The following is a 15000-nucleotide window of genomic DNA, read 5'->3' as shown; positions in this document are numbered from 1 at the left end:
ATAGATAGATAGATAGATAGATAGATAGATAGATAGATAGATAGATAGATAGATAGATAGATAGATAGATAGATAGATAGATAGATAGATAGATAGATAGATAGATAGATAGATAGATAGATAGATGGAACGATAGAACGATAGATAGATAGATAGATAGATAGATAGATAGATAGATAGACAGACAGACAGACAGACAGACAGACAGACAGACAGACAGACAGACAGACAGACAGACAGACAGACAGACAGATAGATAGATAGATAGATAGATAGATAGATAGATAGATAGATAGATAGATAGATAGATAGATAGATAGATAGATAGATAGATAGATAGATAGAACGATAGATAGATAGAACGATAGATAGATAGATAGATAGATAGATAGATAGATAGATAGATAGATAGATAGATAGATAGATAGATAGATAGATAGATAGATAGATAGATAGATAGATAGATAGATAGATAGATAGATGGAATGATAGAACGATGGGTAGATGGGTAGATGGATGGATGGATGGATGGATGGATGGATGGATGGATGGATGGATGGATGGATGGATGGATGGATGGATGGATGGATGGATGGATGGATGGATGGATGGATGGATGGATGGATGGATGGATGGATGGATGGATAGATAGATAGATAGATAGATAGATAGATAGATAGATAGATAGATAGATAGATAGATAGATAGATAGATAGATGTGTATTTGATGACTAGTCTAGTTTTAGGCTGTTCTTGGATGTCTATTAGATCAGTGACAGCACAAATTTTAGCCTTCTTTTAATACATAAAACATTTGTAGGGCATCTTGATGGTGTAGCACTCAGTCTACAGTGAGTCTTTATCACAGTGTTGTGTATATTGGTTTTTCACGCACTCATGAATATTAATGTTGTGGTGCATCACATGACCTACCTAACGTGGTGGCGCGTGGACTGTCGTGGAGGACACACGTCCCTAGGTAACCCTCCAGCTGAGAGGGCTGGCGCACGACTGCGCAGATGAACACACAACCACGCAACACACGCATTCACAGGTGCGGAGAGAGAAAGACAGAGTGTTAGTGGGGGTAAAAGTGAACGTGTGAACAGGAAACAAGAGGCAGATGTCAAGAGCTGAGGTATAACAACCTGATCGACTGACTGAGAGGTGTGCGTGTGTGTCTGAACACTCCAAAAGCTAAAAATGACACTGCTGATTTATTTGCATGGCCAAGCTTGAATGCTGAAGCCTTTTTGTGTTCAACTCTTTTTACTTTTTAGCTTTGCATTTAACTGAATCTAAAGAACATAAATGATGCGTATTAAAACTACACAAGGAATTTAAATAGATAGATGACTGGATTGGATGACAGAATTATAGACAGACAATAAAATTATCAAAAGGGAGAACCATTGATAGATTGATCAATACATAGTTTGATAAAATGATTCATTGAATGACTATGATAGACAGACAGAACAACAGAATGAAAGAAAGATGAAACACAAGATGATATATAGACTAACAGAATGAAAGAACAAAAGAATGATTGACAGAGACGGAGAGACAGAATCATAGAGCGATAAATGGAACGAAAGAATAATAAGATAGACCAATACAATGAAAGAAAAATGGAACAATTGATAGAAAGACAGAATGATAGAACGATTGGTGGATAGATACAAATGGTAGAAAGATAAAATGATAGACAGATAATGATAAATAGAACAATAGAATGATAAATAAAACAATATAACGATGGATGGATGGATGGATGGATGGATGGATGGATGGATGGATGGATGGATGGATGGATGGATGGATGGATGGATGGATGGATGGATGGATGGATGGATGGAATTAAAAAAATAGACCGATACAATGAAAGAAAAATAGAACAACTAACAGAAAGATATAATGATAGACAGAATGATAGAATGATTGATAGAATGATAGAACGACAGATAGAACGACAGATAGAACGACAGATAGAACGATAGATAGATCGATAGATAGAACGATAGAAAGAACGATTAGATAGATAGATAATTAGATAGATAGAACGATAGATAGAACGATTAGATAGATAGATAGATAGATAGATAGATAGATAGATAGATAGATAGATAGATAGATAGATAGATAGATAGATAGATAGATAGATAGATAGATAGATAGATAGATAGATAGATATATAGATAGATAGATAGAACGATAGATAGAACGATAGATAGAACGATAGATAGATAGATAGATAGATAGATAGATAGATAGATAGATAGATAGATAGATAGATAGATAGATAGATAGATAGATAGATAGATAGATAGATAGAGAGAGAGAGAGAGAGAGAGAGAAAGATAGATAGATAGAACGATAGATAGATAGAACGATAGATAGATAGATAGATAGATAGATAGATAGATAGGACGTTAGATAGATAGAACGATAGAACGATAGATAGATAGATAGATAGATAGATAGATAGATAGATAGATAGATAGATAGATAGATAGATAGATAGATAGATAGATAGATAGATAGAGAGAGAGAGAGAGAGAGAGAGAGAGAGAGAGAAAGATAGATAGATAGATAGATAGATAGATAGATAGATAGATAGATAGATAGATAGATAGATAGATAGATAGATAGATAGATAGATAGATAGATAGATAGATAGATAGATAGATAGATAGATAGATAGATAGATAGATAGATAGAACGATCGATAGATAGATAGATAGATAGATAGATAGATAGATAGATAGATAGATAGATAGATAGATAGATAGATAGATAGATAGATAGATAGATAGATAGATAGATAGATAGATAGATAGATAGATAGATAGATAGATAGAACGATCGATAGATAGATAGATAGATAGATAGATAGATAGATAGATAGATAGATAGATAGATAGATAGATAGATAGATAGATAGATAGATAGATAGATAGATAGATAGATAGATAGATAGATAGATAGATAGATAGATAGATAGATAGATAGATAGATAGATAGAACAACAGATAGAATGATGGATGGATGGATGTAATCGTGCTTGATCGGTCCGCTTACCTATCATGTCTTTTGTCTTCTTGAAATGTTTGTACCAGCGTCCGAACTCTTGACACTTGGCCGCAGACACGTTTGCATAGTAAGTGCTGTTAACAATTGAAGAAATCATACTCTGCAAGACAAAAGGTGAAGCCGTTTAAAACACACATTCACACACAGTCCGACAACAAAGCCTGACAAAACATTCCATACTTCTCACAGTGCAATATTAGCTATGTACTCTAGCATAAAGTGTCATTACTCGATCGAGAGAGAGAGCAAAAGAAGTGATTCATGCACATTTGTTTCTGCAGTAATGAACTAAATACACGTCCCTTTAACAAATGCCACAGAGTATGAAAGAGGATGCGTGCAGGAGGATCTGTGAGGCAGATAGCAAAGCAGATGATGCTTTGGGGAATTCTGCCCTATATGAATGCAACTCATATTCGCAATCTGTTTTCACAGCCGGAGTTGCATGTTGAGACCCCACAACGAGTTCACGTCTCCTCGCTGCCCTAACAGCACGTTTCCTATTCATCTCTGCTTCTTTTTTTTCTTCTATTTTAATACGTTCCACTCCAAAAAAATAAAAGCTGAGATTCTTTTTCATTAAACCTAACACTTAACACCTTAATAGCCCTGGGCTACATAGCGCAGAAATTGTTTTGATTGTTATAAATATTCAAAAGATGAAACCATCTGTTTTTAAATTACAGGTACGGCAGCTTTATCATTTTTATAACATGAGCACTTGGGGACTTGGGGGTTGGAAGGAGGGGGGTGGTGGTGATTGTGGCTTACAATAGAAGAACTGATCGTCTTCAAGTCTGGAGAACTTCGGCTCTCAGGAATCAAGACTCTTCAATGACAGTTGTGCATCTCTTGTCAACTGCTTTCTATCTGAAGGGCTCTCATGGGACTTTAAGGCTGCATTTACACTGCAGATCTTGGTGGTCAGTTCCGATTTTGTGACTGTATCCGATTTTATTGATGACCTGCTTACATCATATTTTAAAAGTGACTCGTACCTGATCGTCTGCATTTACACTGCACACGGCAAAGGCCAAATGACCAGGGAAAAAAAGAGCGGGCGCTGACTAACAGCTGATAATTAAAGCGCGCTCTTATCTTTATTCCTGTATGAAATCTGTACGCAGCTTTTGACAAGCTGTTTTACTATAGTTTATGACAGAAAGGTTCTCATTTGGCCATCTTCTTTTGATATATAGGCTATTTTTAAAAACATTTATGCATCTTAATGTAATGCCCATGGCGTGATTTATGCATGTGATGTATGCACTAGATTTATATTAGTTTATATTGGTTACGTGGCAGACATTGCCCAGGTAGCAAAGAATTCTGGCCCAGATTTGGCATAAATCTGGCACAGCAGGCATTCATCCGGCACTGGCATACAGCATGTGGGCCAAACATGGGCCTGGTTTGGCAGAGGTGGCACCGTTTTTAAGGCGGCACACAATACTTGGGCCAGATGTAAAATGTAGTATTTGGCCCAGATGTTAATAATTGATATATGGGCCGTGTGAGTCTGGCCTATCTTGACCCACATTTAAAATACATTTTTATTATTTTCAAATAAAAATTAAAAATTCTACCAATCAGGTCGCTTCGAGAAAAAGCACACCCATAGCACGCCTAAAGTGAAATGATTCATGGGTTTATCAATTTCATTGCAGTCGTGACACACCAACATATCTGGCCCAGTTCAGGCTCAGTTATGGGTTATTAACTTGGCTAAGTCTTGGCCCAGATTTGGTCCATGTTTGGCCCTTGTCTGGAAGCCAGACTTGGTCCAGTCATGTACCGTAATTCACTGCGGCATGTGGGCCAAGCAAAAGCTGATTGTGTGGGCCAGAGCTGGGCCAGCGATATGTTGCTATGTGGGTGCGCTCTCTCGCTCTCGTTAACATGCTTAAATTCCTGTGCTATATGACAATATAAACGCAGTTTTAGTCCTCGTGTATGAGATTTAAGGTTTGCGACTCTGCTGAAGTCTGTTCTGAAATGAAAGCATCAGACTTGACGTCATTCGCTATGGTTTTTAATGATGCGCGACTAGCATTGACAACCCAGTAAAATCGTTTTATCAAAGTACATTGAAATAGAGGATATCTGTGATATCTGCAATGTGGATAAAGAAATTCTGGAAGAATCTAGCCAAATATATTTTTCAAAGGACAAAACTTTTTATTTTACATTAAAAGATATTATTTTTTATTATGAAAACAAATCCAACATATGTCTTGAATATATTGTTAATCTCTTTATTTTATTGGCAAAGTTTTACATACACAAACAGAAATTTGCTAAATCATCTCCCACATTAACAGTTTTTTTGTATCGAGTTTGACTTCTTTATTTCTACTGTGAAATTGTTGAAAAGTAAAAAATCTGAGATATGTATCAATTATTATGACACTTTTTTTGATTCCCCTGTCAATTCTTAAAATCATTGGATGTAGAAATGCTGTACGCTATACTTTGTGTAACTGAATTTATTTTTATTTATTTGTTTGTTTTTTGTATTTTCTTATTTTTACCATTGTTGTTGTATATTAGTTTTTTTGTTTAATTTTTTTTTTGTATCGTGTTGTATGATGTTCCTGACGGTTATGCAATAAAAAAGCATTTTAAAAAGCGACTCGCATTGACAGGTGAAAATCCGATCTACCTGCTTACACTGCAGACACGAGAACACAGATCCGATTCATATCAGATAAATTTCCACATATGAACAAGGTCTGAATCTGATTTGAGTAAATCGGAATCCATGTGATTTGTTCCTGCTTACATGTACATGGGCCATATCCGATCTGTGCCACATGGGAGAAAAAAATCAGAATCGAGTCACTTGAACAGTGCAGTGTAAATGCGGCCTTAAGATGCTTTGGAGATGTGGTATTGATGCTACTTTATAGGAACTGAAATCTGATCTCTTCTGACATACAGAACTTCAAAATGATCTCTGCTGCGTGGACATTACAATTGTCCGTCTATGATTTGATCTAACAAATAATATGATATGGAGATCAAGTAATTCCTATCTGACATCATACGTAATTTTAGTGACATATTGTGGAACTGGAAAAAATAACACTTCTTTATGAAGCTTGGAAATTTATTGTTCTTTTTTATTGCTGAAAACTATTAAATTTGATACTGAACAGAATTTTAAAACTCTTCTGTAATATAATATTGAACTTGAAATTGCAGAACATGGGGCCGATCACACTGAACGCAATTTTTCGCTCCAAACACGCAAGGCGCACCACACTGCCCTCTTTGGTGACAAGAAAAAAAGAAGCACTGTGCGCTTTTTATGTCACTAGGCAACGATTAAATCAGCTGCGTATTGTGCGTGAGCGTTGCTATTGATTTTTGTATAACTTTAATAATTACTAATATTGCGATATTCAAGATTTGTGAGTCATACAGCACTCGATAACTCAGTAAAACGTTCCATTGCAATAGCAGCGTCCAGCAACAGCCCCTGATTCCGCCATTTTGGAGTGAAAGCGATCGGCTGTCCATTGGATCTTATTGCTGTCGCGATTGTAAGCAGCTGCTTTGTTTTTATTTATTTATTTAAAAAGCGCATTAAAGCTGAGATCCAACCTGAAAGACGACAACACAACACTTACAATCACAATCATCAGCACTTTTAATTTTATTTTAAATTTTGTTTATTTTACAGACTGCTGATGCTGTTGTTCTATTGGAATTTTCACTACAAAATGGCCGCCGCGCCATCTAGTGGCTGTTTCCCAAATCGCACTAGAGTGTCGCCTCTTGGTGATTCCATGCTCTTTGCTACAAGTCTCTCCTCTGTCTTCAAAAGTCTCAGTTGTTGTCTTGACAACACAAACACTGCAGGCACCTCAACGGAAACTTCACCTCTGCATTCATTTGATTGGAGAATAAAACAGACGCGACTGACTTAACGTGCTTTTTCTGCTCAGAGTTAACTTTTTTTAACTGCGAGCCCACAGCGTGCAATGGTACAAACACAAGGCGCAGCAGGTAATTAAAATGCACTCGCGGGCATTAGTAAATCCTTCAAAAAAGGCGCCTCTCAATACAAAAAGTGCATCAGTGTGATCGCCCACTACGAAGTATCAAAATTTCTATTGTTTTGGATGCCATCTTTTAAATTCCATGACATCAAATGGAACTTTAAAAGGCTTTTCTACGACATTCTATGGAACTCTAACATACAGAAAATTGCTTGATTACATACAGGTAGGGTAATTATTTTCTGTATGACATCATCAAGAATTTTTAAATGTTTAAATGTACAATTTGGCACAGAATGTCAGGAACCTATATGTAGAAATTCGAAGGTTCTCCAATGGCATTAGATTTAATATATTAAAAATATTAAAATATCACACCATACAGAATTTTAAAAATTTAAAATGTAAATATTTGAACTGAACATTTGAGTTTCATGTGATGTCAGGAGCATACCAAGTAAAATTTCAAAGGGGTCTCCAACAGCATCAGGCTGAAAAAGCTAGTTTAGAAGCTTTTCTCCAGCAAAAATATGAAACAATGAAACAATTTGAAAACTCTTCTGTAACATCATATAGACATTGAAAATGCATCCTCACAGAATAATTTGAACTGATGCCATAGGATAATTCAAATTCTTCAAAAGACATCATCAAAATTTTAAAAATGTTCCAAATTTGGTACGGAACAAATATTTAAACAATGTTTACGTTCCATATGATGTCAGAGCATACCAAGTAGAATTTCAAAGGGTTCTACAACTGCATCAGGCTGAAAAAGAGAAGCTTTTCTCTGGGTATAAAAATATGAGATACTAAAATATGACACCATACAAAATTTTAAAACGCTTCTGTTACATCATACGGACCTTGAAAATGCTTTCTAACTAAATAATATGAATTGATGACATAAGATAACTCTTGCATGAAATCATTGTGAATTTTTCTTTAAATGTTCCAAACTTTGAAAAATATATATTTTAGAAGCTTTTCTCTGGCAAAATAAATAAAAATGTTAAAATACCATTACAGAATTTTAAAACTATTTTGTAACGTCATTTGGACCTTGAAAAAGCTTTCTTAGGATAGAATGAATTGATGACATATGTTATTCAAAGCTGGAAAATCAGAAGCTTTTTTTCCCGCAAAAATATTAAATATTAAAATATGACACCATACTAAATTTTAAAACTCTTCTGTAAGTTCATACGGGCCTTGAAATGCTTTCTAACTAAATAATATGAATTGATGCCACAGGATAATTAAAATTCTTGCAAAATTTGGTACGGATTGTATATATTCTATGACATTCTATGGAATTAATGACAGAGCTTTTCAAATTCTAGCATGACATCATCAAGAATTTTGAAAATGTCCTAAAATTTGGCCCAAAGTGTAAATAATTAAACTGAATGTTTTTAAATCCATATGATGTCAGGAGCATACAAGGTAGAATTTCATAACGTTTTCCAATAACATGAGGCTGAAAAACAAATTTAGAAGCTTTTCTCTAGCATGTCTTCACAAAACAGGTGCAGAGTTCAGCAAGACCAGCCAGACGAGGGTTAACCGCTCACTAAACTACATACGCTGGAGAAGGACTATTAACCTTTACTGCTGTAGAAATGAAAAACTCTACAGCAGCATCCAAGACGAGCAGAAGACCCTCTCCAAAAAGCCAGAGCGCGATTATGAAAGCTCACCGCCATGCTGATGGAAAGCCAGCCAGCGTTTTAAATGTCACGGCCTCTTTTATCGCTGATCTGAAACAACAGTCAGTGGTGGAAGAGATCTAACAAACCAAACCAAACAAAAAAATAATAGTAATTGAAATCAACAGCTAACAATAAAAGAGGAAGAAAACTACACATGATTTCATAAGATCTGTTTGAGATCTCAACCTTTGGTAGAGTTTGACACAGACGCTGTACCAAAAACAGCTCATTCATTTCGTTTCGCCACCTCAAACCACACGGCCGTCCCAACGGCAGGAGCCATCAACAGGTAATAGGACAAGACTCTTTAAAAGATAATCATCGGCAGGCCTTATCGGGGCGCCCAGGAAGTCTGTCACGCTGCTATCGACCCGACTCATCTATTTGACTTTCCGTCACGGGAGATTCGCATATAAAAACGCTCAGGCGCTCAGTGTTTGTACTTCCTCCTTACGTGCCATCTTTAGTTTCCCTGTGGAGAGACTGTTCGCATTGTGATGGCGAGGTGGCTTAATTCCCCCTCCTTTACATCTTGTTTTTGGTCTCATTTTATCTCTTTTTGGGGGTATTTCATGTAAAAGAGGAGGAGGGGCATGTCAGATCTAAGTGAAATATGCAAACGCGGCATTTGGTGGTTTTTCTATAATATAATATGCAGGTTAAATTAAACACCTATGAGAGTATATATACTTAAATTTACTTACTAATGGAAAAATATGAAAATATAAATAGTATTTTTATAACAAAAATTTGACAACTTAAATTACATTTTTATCTGCGACATCATTAGTGGCTACTAGGCTGGGGCGCATTTCTCAAACAAAAGAACGATGTAGTGATGAGACTGAGTTTCCCAAAACCATAGCTGCTTTGTTGCAGATCCATCACTTAAACCACATTAGTTATAACATAAAACGTCCATAATGACGCTCTAAATGAGGTGGAGTAACAACTTCTTAAGAGCAAATTATTTTATACAAACTTCTTTTGTGCAAATTATATTGTTTTACATGCACATGCATTTAAAAAAAAAAATCAATATTAGTTTTGGTAAAAAATGCACTTATTTTCCACATTAATTGATATATATATATATATATATATATATATATATATATATATATATATATATATATATATATATATATATATATATATATATGTATGTAAATGGCACATAGACCTTTATATGTTTCCTTTACAAATATTATTGAGAATATTTCAAATAAAATCAACTTATAAAAATCATAAAGTCTAAATTGTTAATGGTTGTAATTTACAGTTGGCTATTTATTAAGAAATGAAAAAAAATCCTACTTAATAATAATAATAATTATTATTATTATGATTATTATTATTATATTCTAACCAACATGCCCATGTCATGTACACAGTACATATATATACATATATATATATATATAAAACATTGTTTTTGTTTACAATCCTCTAAATTGTATATATATATATATATATATATATATATATATATATATATATATATATATATATATATATATATATATATATATATATATATATATATTTATTTATTAATTTGTTCGTCAAGCTTTGGAGACGTAACTTAAATTCCGCTTTTAAATAATAGGTCACTTATAGCTTTCGTCATGAGCCACGGCTGTGTTCAAAATGACATAAATGTTTTCACAGTGCACTGCAAAGAGAACACAATTTTCAATATATAGTTTGCTAAAACTGAACTGCAAAAATACTTTGAAAGCAAATTACACCTAAGAGTGATGACTTTAATGGTTTTTTTTTCAATCATTCTGAGTTTAAATGTTGGAATGTTCTTAATGAATAGGGCATAGGCGGGATAACAGAACACAACCAGGAATTATGTATATAACTACAGCTCTAGAGGTGTAGTTGGAAACCTTGGAAAAGTTGGAAAGCTTGCGATGCAGTTTGCGAATATTTGTTGGAACAATGGATTTGGGAACTCAATGAACCATGTTTGTAAAGACGGAACTTGTGAGTTAGCTAACGAAAGTTTTCGGAAACGCACCCCTGGCTGGCTATATATAATTTGTATAGATTTAATTTATAATTTCATCACTAAAGGGTTATTTTTTGCAACTTTTTTGCAGCTCAAGAAAAGTAAAAATGCAAGGATACTTTATAGTAATGATATGATTAAAACTAGATAAAATACTTTTACATATATACAGTACAAGCATGCATAATATTAAAATGATAATTCACCCAAACTATAAAATTCAGTCATCATTTGTTACAAACGTGGGACTTTCCTCCTTGTGTTAAACACAAAATAAGATAATTTGAAAAATGTAAAAACCTGTAACCTTTTACTTAATAGCATTTGTTTTTCCAACAAGGGAAGTCAATGGTTACCAGTTTCTAACATTCTTCAAATTATCTCCTGTGGTGTTTAACAGGAAAACAAAAGAATCTCATATATGTTTGGTACCAAATGTAATGATTTAATTAATGATTTAATCATTTTTGAGTGAACTATCCCTTTAAAGACATTTACAGTAACTTTAAACCTCCATTGTTTTCAGTTTATTGCACAATAAATGCTGTTTAAGCCAAATTAAAGATACCACAAATTGCCTTTTCAGTCGCACACCACTCAAAATATGCTACAGACTCCCCAACCATACAACTACCCAACCATTCATACAAACTATAGACTCCTCCTAGCATGTATCTTCACACAAAAACCACGACACCCCTTCCATTCTACAAAACATTATCTGTAATTCCCTATTCATAAACCTTTTCAAGAGCAGGGATTACCGTTCACAGTATCAATGAGACACTAATCCTATAAAAGTTGGCCCTTAAAGGAGACCTATTATGCCCCTTTAAACAAGACGTAAAATAATTCTCTAATGTCCCTAGAGTGTGTGTGTGAGGTTTCAGCTCGTACCACACAAATATTTTTAACAGCTCTTTGAAGCTGACACTTTTAGGCTTTGATGCAAATTGTGCCGTGTTGGTGACTGTCACTTTAAATTTAAATGAGACTGTAGTCTTTTCAAAAAGAGGGCGGAGCTACAAACGCCTGTCTATCAGCACAGCATCACTGAGACTATCCTCAGCAGGTGACAACTCTAATAGCAGATGGCTGCTTCTCACTCAGGGCTGTTTATGCTAATGAGGGAGAGATCATCACTAATGGGCGGGGCTTTCCCAGTCTGATGACACGTACAAAGGGAGAACATTAATCAAAGTCTTTCTGCAGACTGTTTTTATCAAGTATGATTATAAAAAATAGAAATAACCCATTTAAATAATTAGTAGCGGGATATATTCACACACTCTTGCCACACAACTGTGTTTAAATCCCGTTTAAAAGTGAGTTTTGCACAATAGGTCCCCTTTAAATGTTCCTGATCTGTCCAAGAGCTTCACAAAAAAATAAATACATAAAAAAAGATCATATCTACCAGGTAACAAACCCAAACATCAGACACTCTGTACTCATTTGCGACTAAAATGAGCGAACGACATGAATCGAGAGGAATCAGAAACAACAAAAAAAAGCTGAAACCTCCCTCCTCCCCGGAAAATTGCAGCACAAACAGACGCGCGGATGCATGCGGGCCTTCAGCCTACAAGCGGACTGTAATTCAGTGTAAGCACCGGGCCGCTGCTCAGTGGGAATAGCTCACATATGGACTGTAAACAGAGTGATTAGAGAGATGTGGAGCGGCTCGGCCCCTGCGCTGCCTGAACAGCACCCTGGGACTCTTTACATCAGCACACACACTCACACACACACACACACCTGCAGGTAAAGAACGGCTTCCCTCAGATGAAGGAGACTGAGACTGCGCCAACACATAGTGTGAGGTGTTTAAACAGCACATCTGATTATTAAAAACAGCGTCTTTGAAAGGGTGAATCTCAATGTAACGCGGTTGGGTTTAACCACAATGTAAGGATGAGAAATGTTTATATTCAAGGCAAGAAGCACATAATATAATATATAACATAATATAATTAAAGACTAGAATTTCTAACTCAAATTCTCATAACTGTAAAAATTATTAGTCCTCCTGTCAAAACTCTCTTCTTTTTTTATATATTTCCCAATGGCTATTTAAAGGGATAGTTCACCCAAAACAGATGAACTCAAATTCTCATTACTGTAATTGTCTACGTATTTCCAGTATTGTTTTGCAGTGATTTTTGTTCAATTTTTATTGTTGAAGTCAAATTTATTAGCCCTCCTATGGATTTTTTTTATTATTTTTTTATATAAATACACTTCCCAAGTGCTGTTTAAAGGGACAGTTCGCCCAAAACTGAACATTCTGTCATCTCAAATTCTCATTACTGTAATTGTCTACATATTTTCAGTCTTGTTTTACAGTGATATTTTATACTATGGAAGTCAAAATTATTAGCCTTCCTGTAAAAGTTTTATATTTTATATATATATAAAATTTGATTGCAACAGTACATAAATTTAGAAAATCACTGCAGAAATACTTAAAATATGTCGACAATTACAATAATGAGAATTTGAAATGACAGAATGTTAAGTTTTGGGTAAACTATCCCTTTAAAAAACACTTGGGAAATATATATAAGGCTAATTTTTATTAATATTTATTTATATATATATGAGCGCTCCTGTGAAATTTTCATATTTATATATATAAATATATATATATATATATATATATATATATATATATATATATATATAAATATATATATATATATATATATATATATATATATATATATATATATATATATATATATATATATATATATATATATATATATATTTCCCAAGTGCTGTTTAAAGGGGCAGTTCACCCAAAACTGAACATTCTGTCATAATTTTTTTCGAGCTCAAATTCTCATTACTATAATTGTCGACATAATTTCAGTATTGTTTTACAGTTATTTTTTATTTATATATTGTTATATACATATATTTTCCACGTGCTGTTTAAAAGGACAGTTCACCCAAAATGGAAAATTCTGTCATTATTTTTTTCTAACTCAATATCTCATTATTCCAACTGTCTAAGTATTTTCAGTATTGTTTTACAGTGATTATTATTTATATTTATATACTGTTGAAGTCCTAATTATTAGCGCTCCTGTGAAATTTTCATATTTTAGATAAATATATTTCCCAAGTGCTGTTTAAAGGGACAGTTCACCCAAAACTGAAATTTCTGTCATCATTTGTTCTAACTCAAATTCTCATTACTGCAATTGTCTACATATTTCCAGTCTTGTATAACAGTGAATATATATATATATATATATATATATATATTTTATATTTCCCAAGAGTTTTTTAAAGGGATAGTTTACCCAAAACTTAATTCTGTCATTTCAAATTCTCATTACTGTAATTGTCGACATATTTTATATTTATATTGACATATTTCTTTGCAGTGATTTTTAAAATTTATATACTGTTGCAATCAAATTACTAGCCCTCTTGTGACTTTTGTATTAATTTTTATATATATTTCCCAAGTGCTGTTTAAAGGGACAGTTCACCCAAAACTGAAGATTCTGTCATCATTTTTTCTAACTTAAATTCTCATTACTGCAATTGTCTATATTCATTCATTAATTTTCCTTCAACTTAGTCTCTATTTCAAAGGTCACTGCAGCAGAATGGACCGCCGACTATTCCAGCATATGCCTATTCCAGCATATGCTTTACCCTGCAGATGCCCTTCCAGCTCCAACCCAGTATTGGGAAATGCAATTGTCTACATATTTCCAGTATTTCAATGCGGTTATTTTTTATATACTATAATAGTATATACTGTATATATAGTATATAGTAAATAATACTATATCCTGTGATTTTTTTTTAAAATTATTTTCTTCTATATATTTCCCAAATGCTATCAAAATGGATAATTCAAGCAAAACTTAAAATTCTGTCATCATTTACTCACCCTTTACTTGCTCCAAACAGTTCTGAGTTGTTTTCTTTCATTAAACACAAAACAAGATAATTAAAAAAATTTTGGAAACCTGTAACCATTAACTTCCATAGTACTGTAAGTGTTTATCCTGCAATGGAAGTCAATGGTTACAGGTTTTTAGCTGTCAAAATATCTTATTTAGTGTTCAACAAGAAACTCAAAGATTTGGAACCATATGGAGGGGAGTAAATCGTGATTTTTGGGTGAACTATCCCTTCAACCAAAAAA

The 15000-nt window shown here is 33.9% G+C and overlaps 1 protein-coding gene across 4 annotated transcripts in view; it reads right to left on the bottom strand.

Moving 5' to 3' along the window:
• LOC130242856 (DNA-binding protein SATB1) overlaps positions 1 to 15000 on the bottom strand; it is a 128722-nt gene that overhangs the window by 77954 nt on the left and 35768 nt on the right. For 3 of the 4 annotated variants that reach the window (XM_056474794.1, XM_056474793.1, XM_056474795.1), the window contains exons 6-7: positions 3082 to 3193; positions 934 to 1011 (exon numbers count right to left, since the gene is read on the bottom strand). In XM_056474794.1, the coding sequence (XP_056330769.1) occupies positions 934 to 1011; positions 3082 to 3193 (190 nt within the window). The remainder of the gene's footprint in view (positions 1 to 933; positions 1012 to 3081; positions 3194 to 15000) is intronic. The other variant, XM_056474796.1, reaches the window with a different exon arrangement.

This window comes from Danio aesculapii, chromosome 16 (assembly GCF_903798145.1).
Source record: "Danio aesculapii chromosome 16, fDanAes4.1, whole genome shotgun sequence".
Taxonomy (NCBI): Eukaryota; Metazoa; Chordata; class Actinopteri; order Cypriniformes; family Danionidae; genus Danio; species Danio aesculapii.
This window is presented reverse-complemented; position numbering and strand designations above follow the sequence as displayed.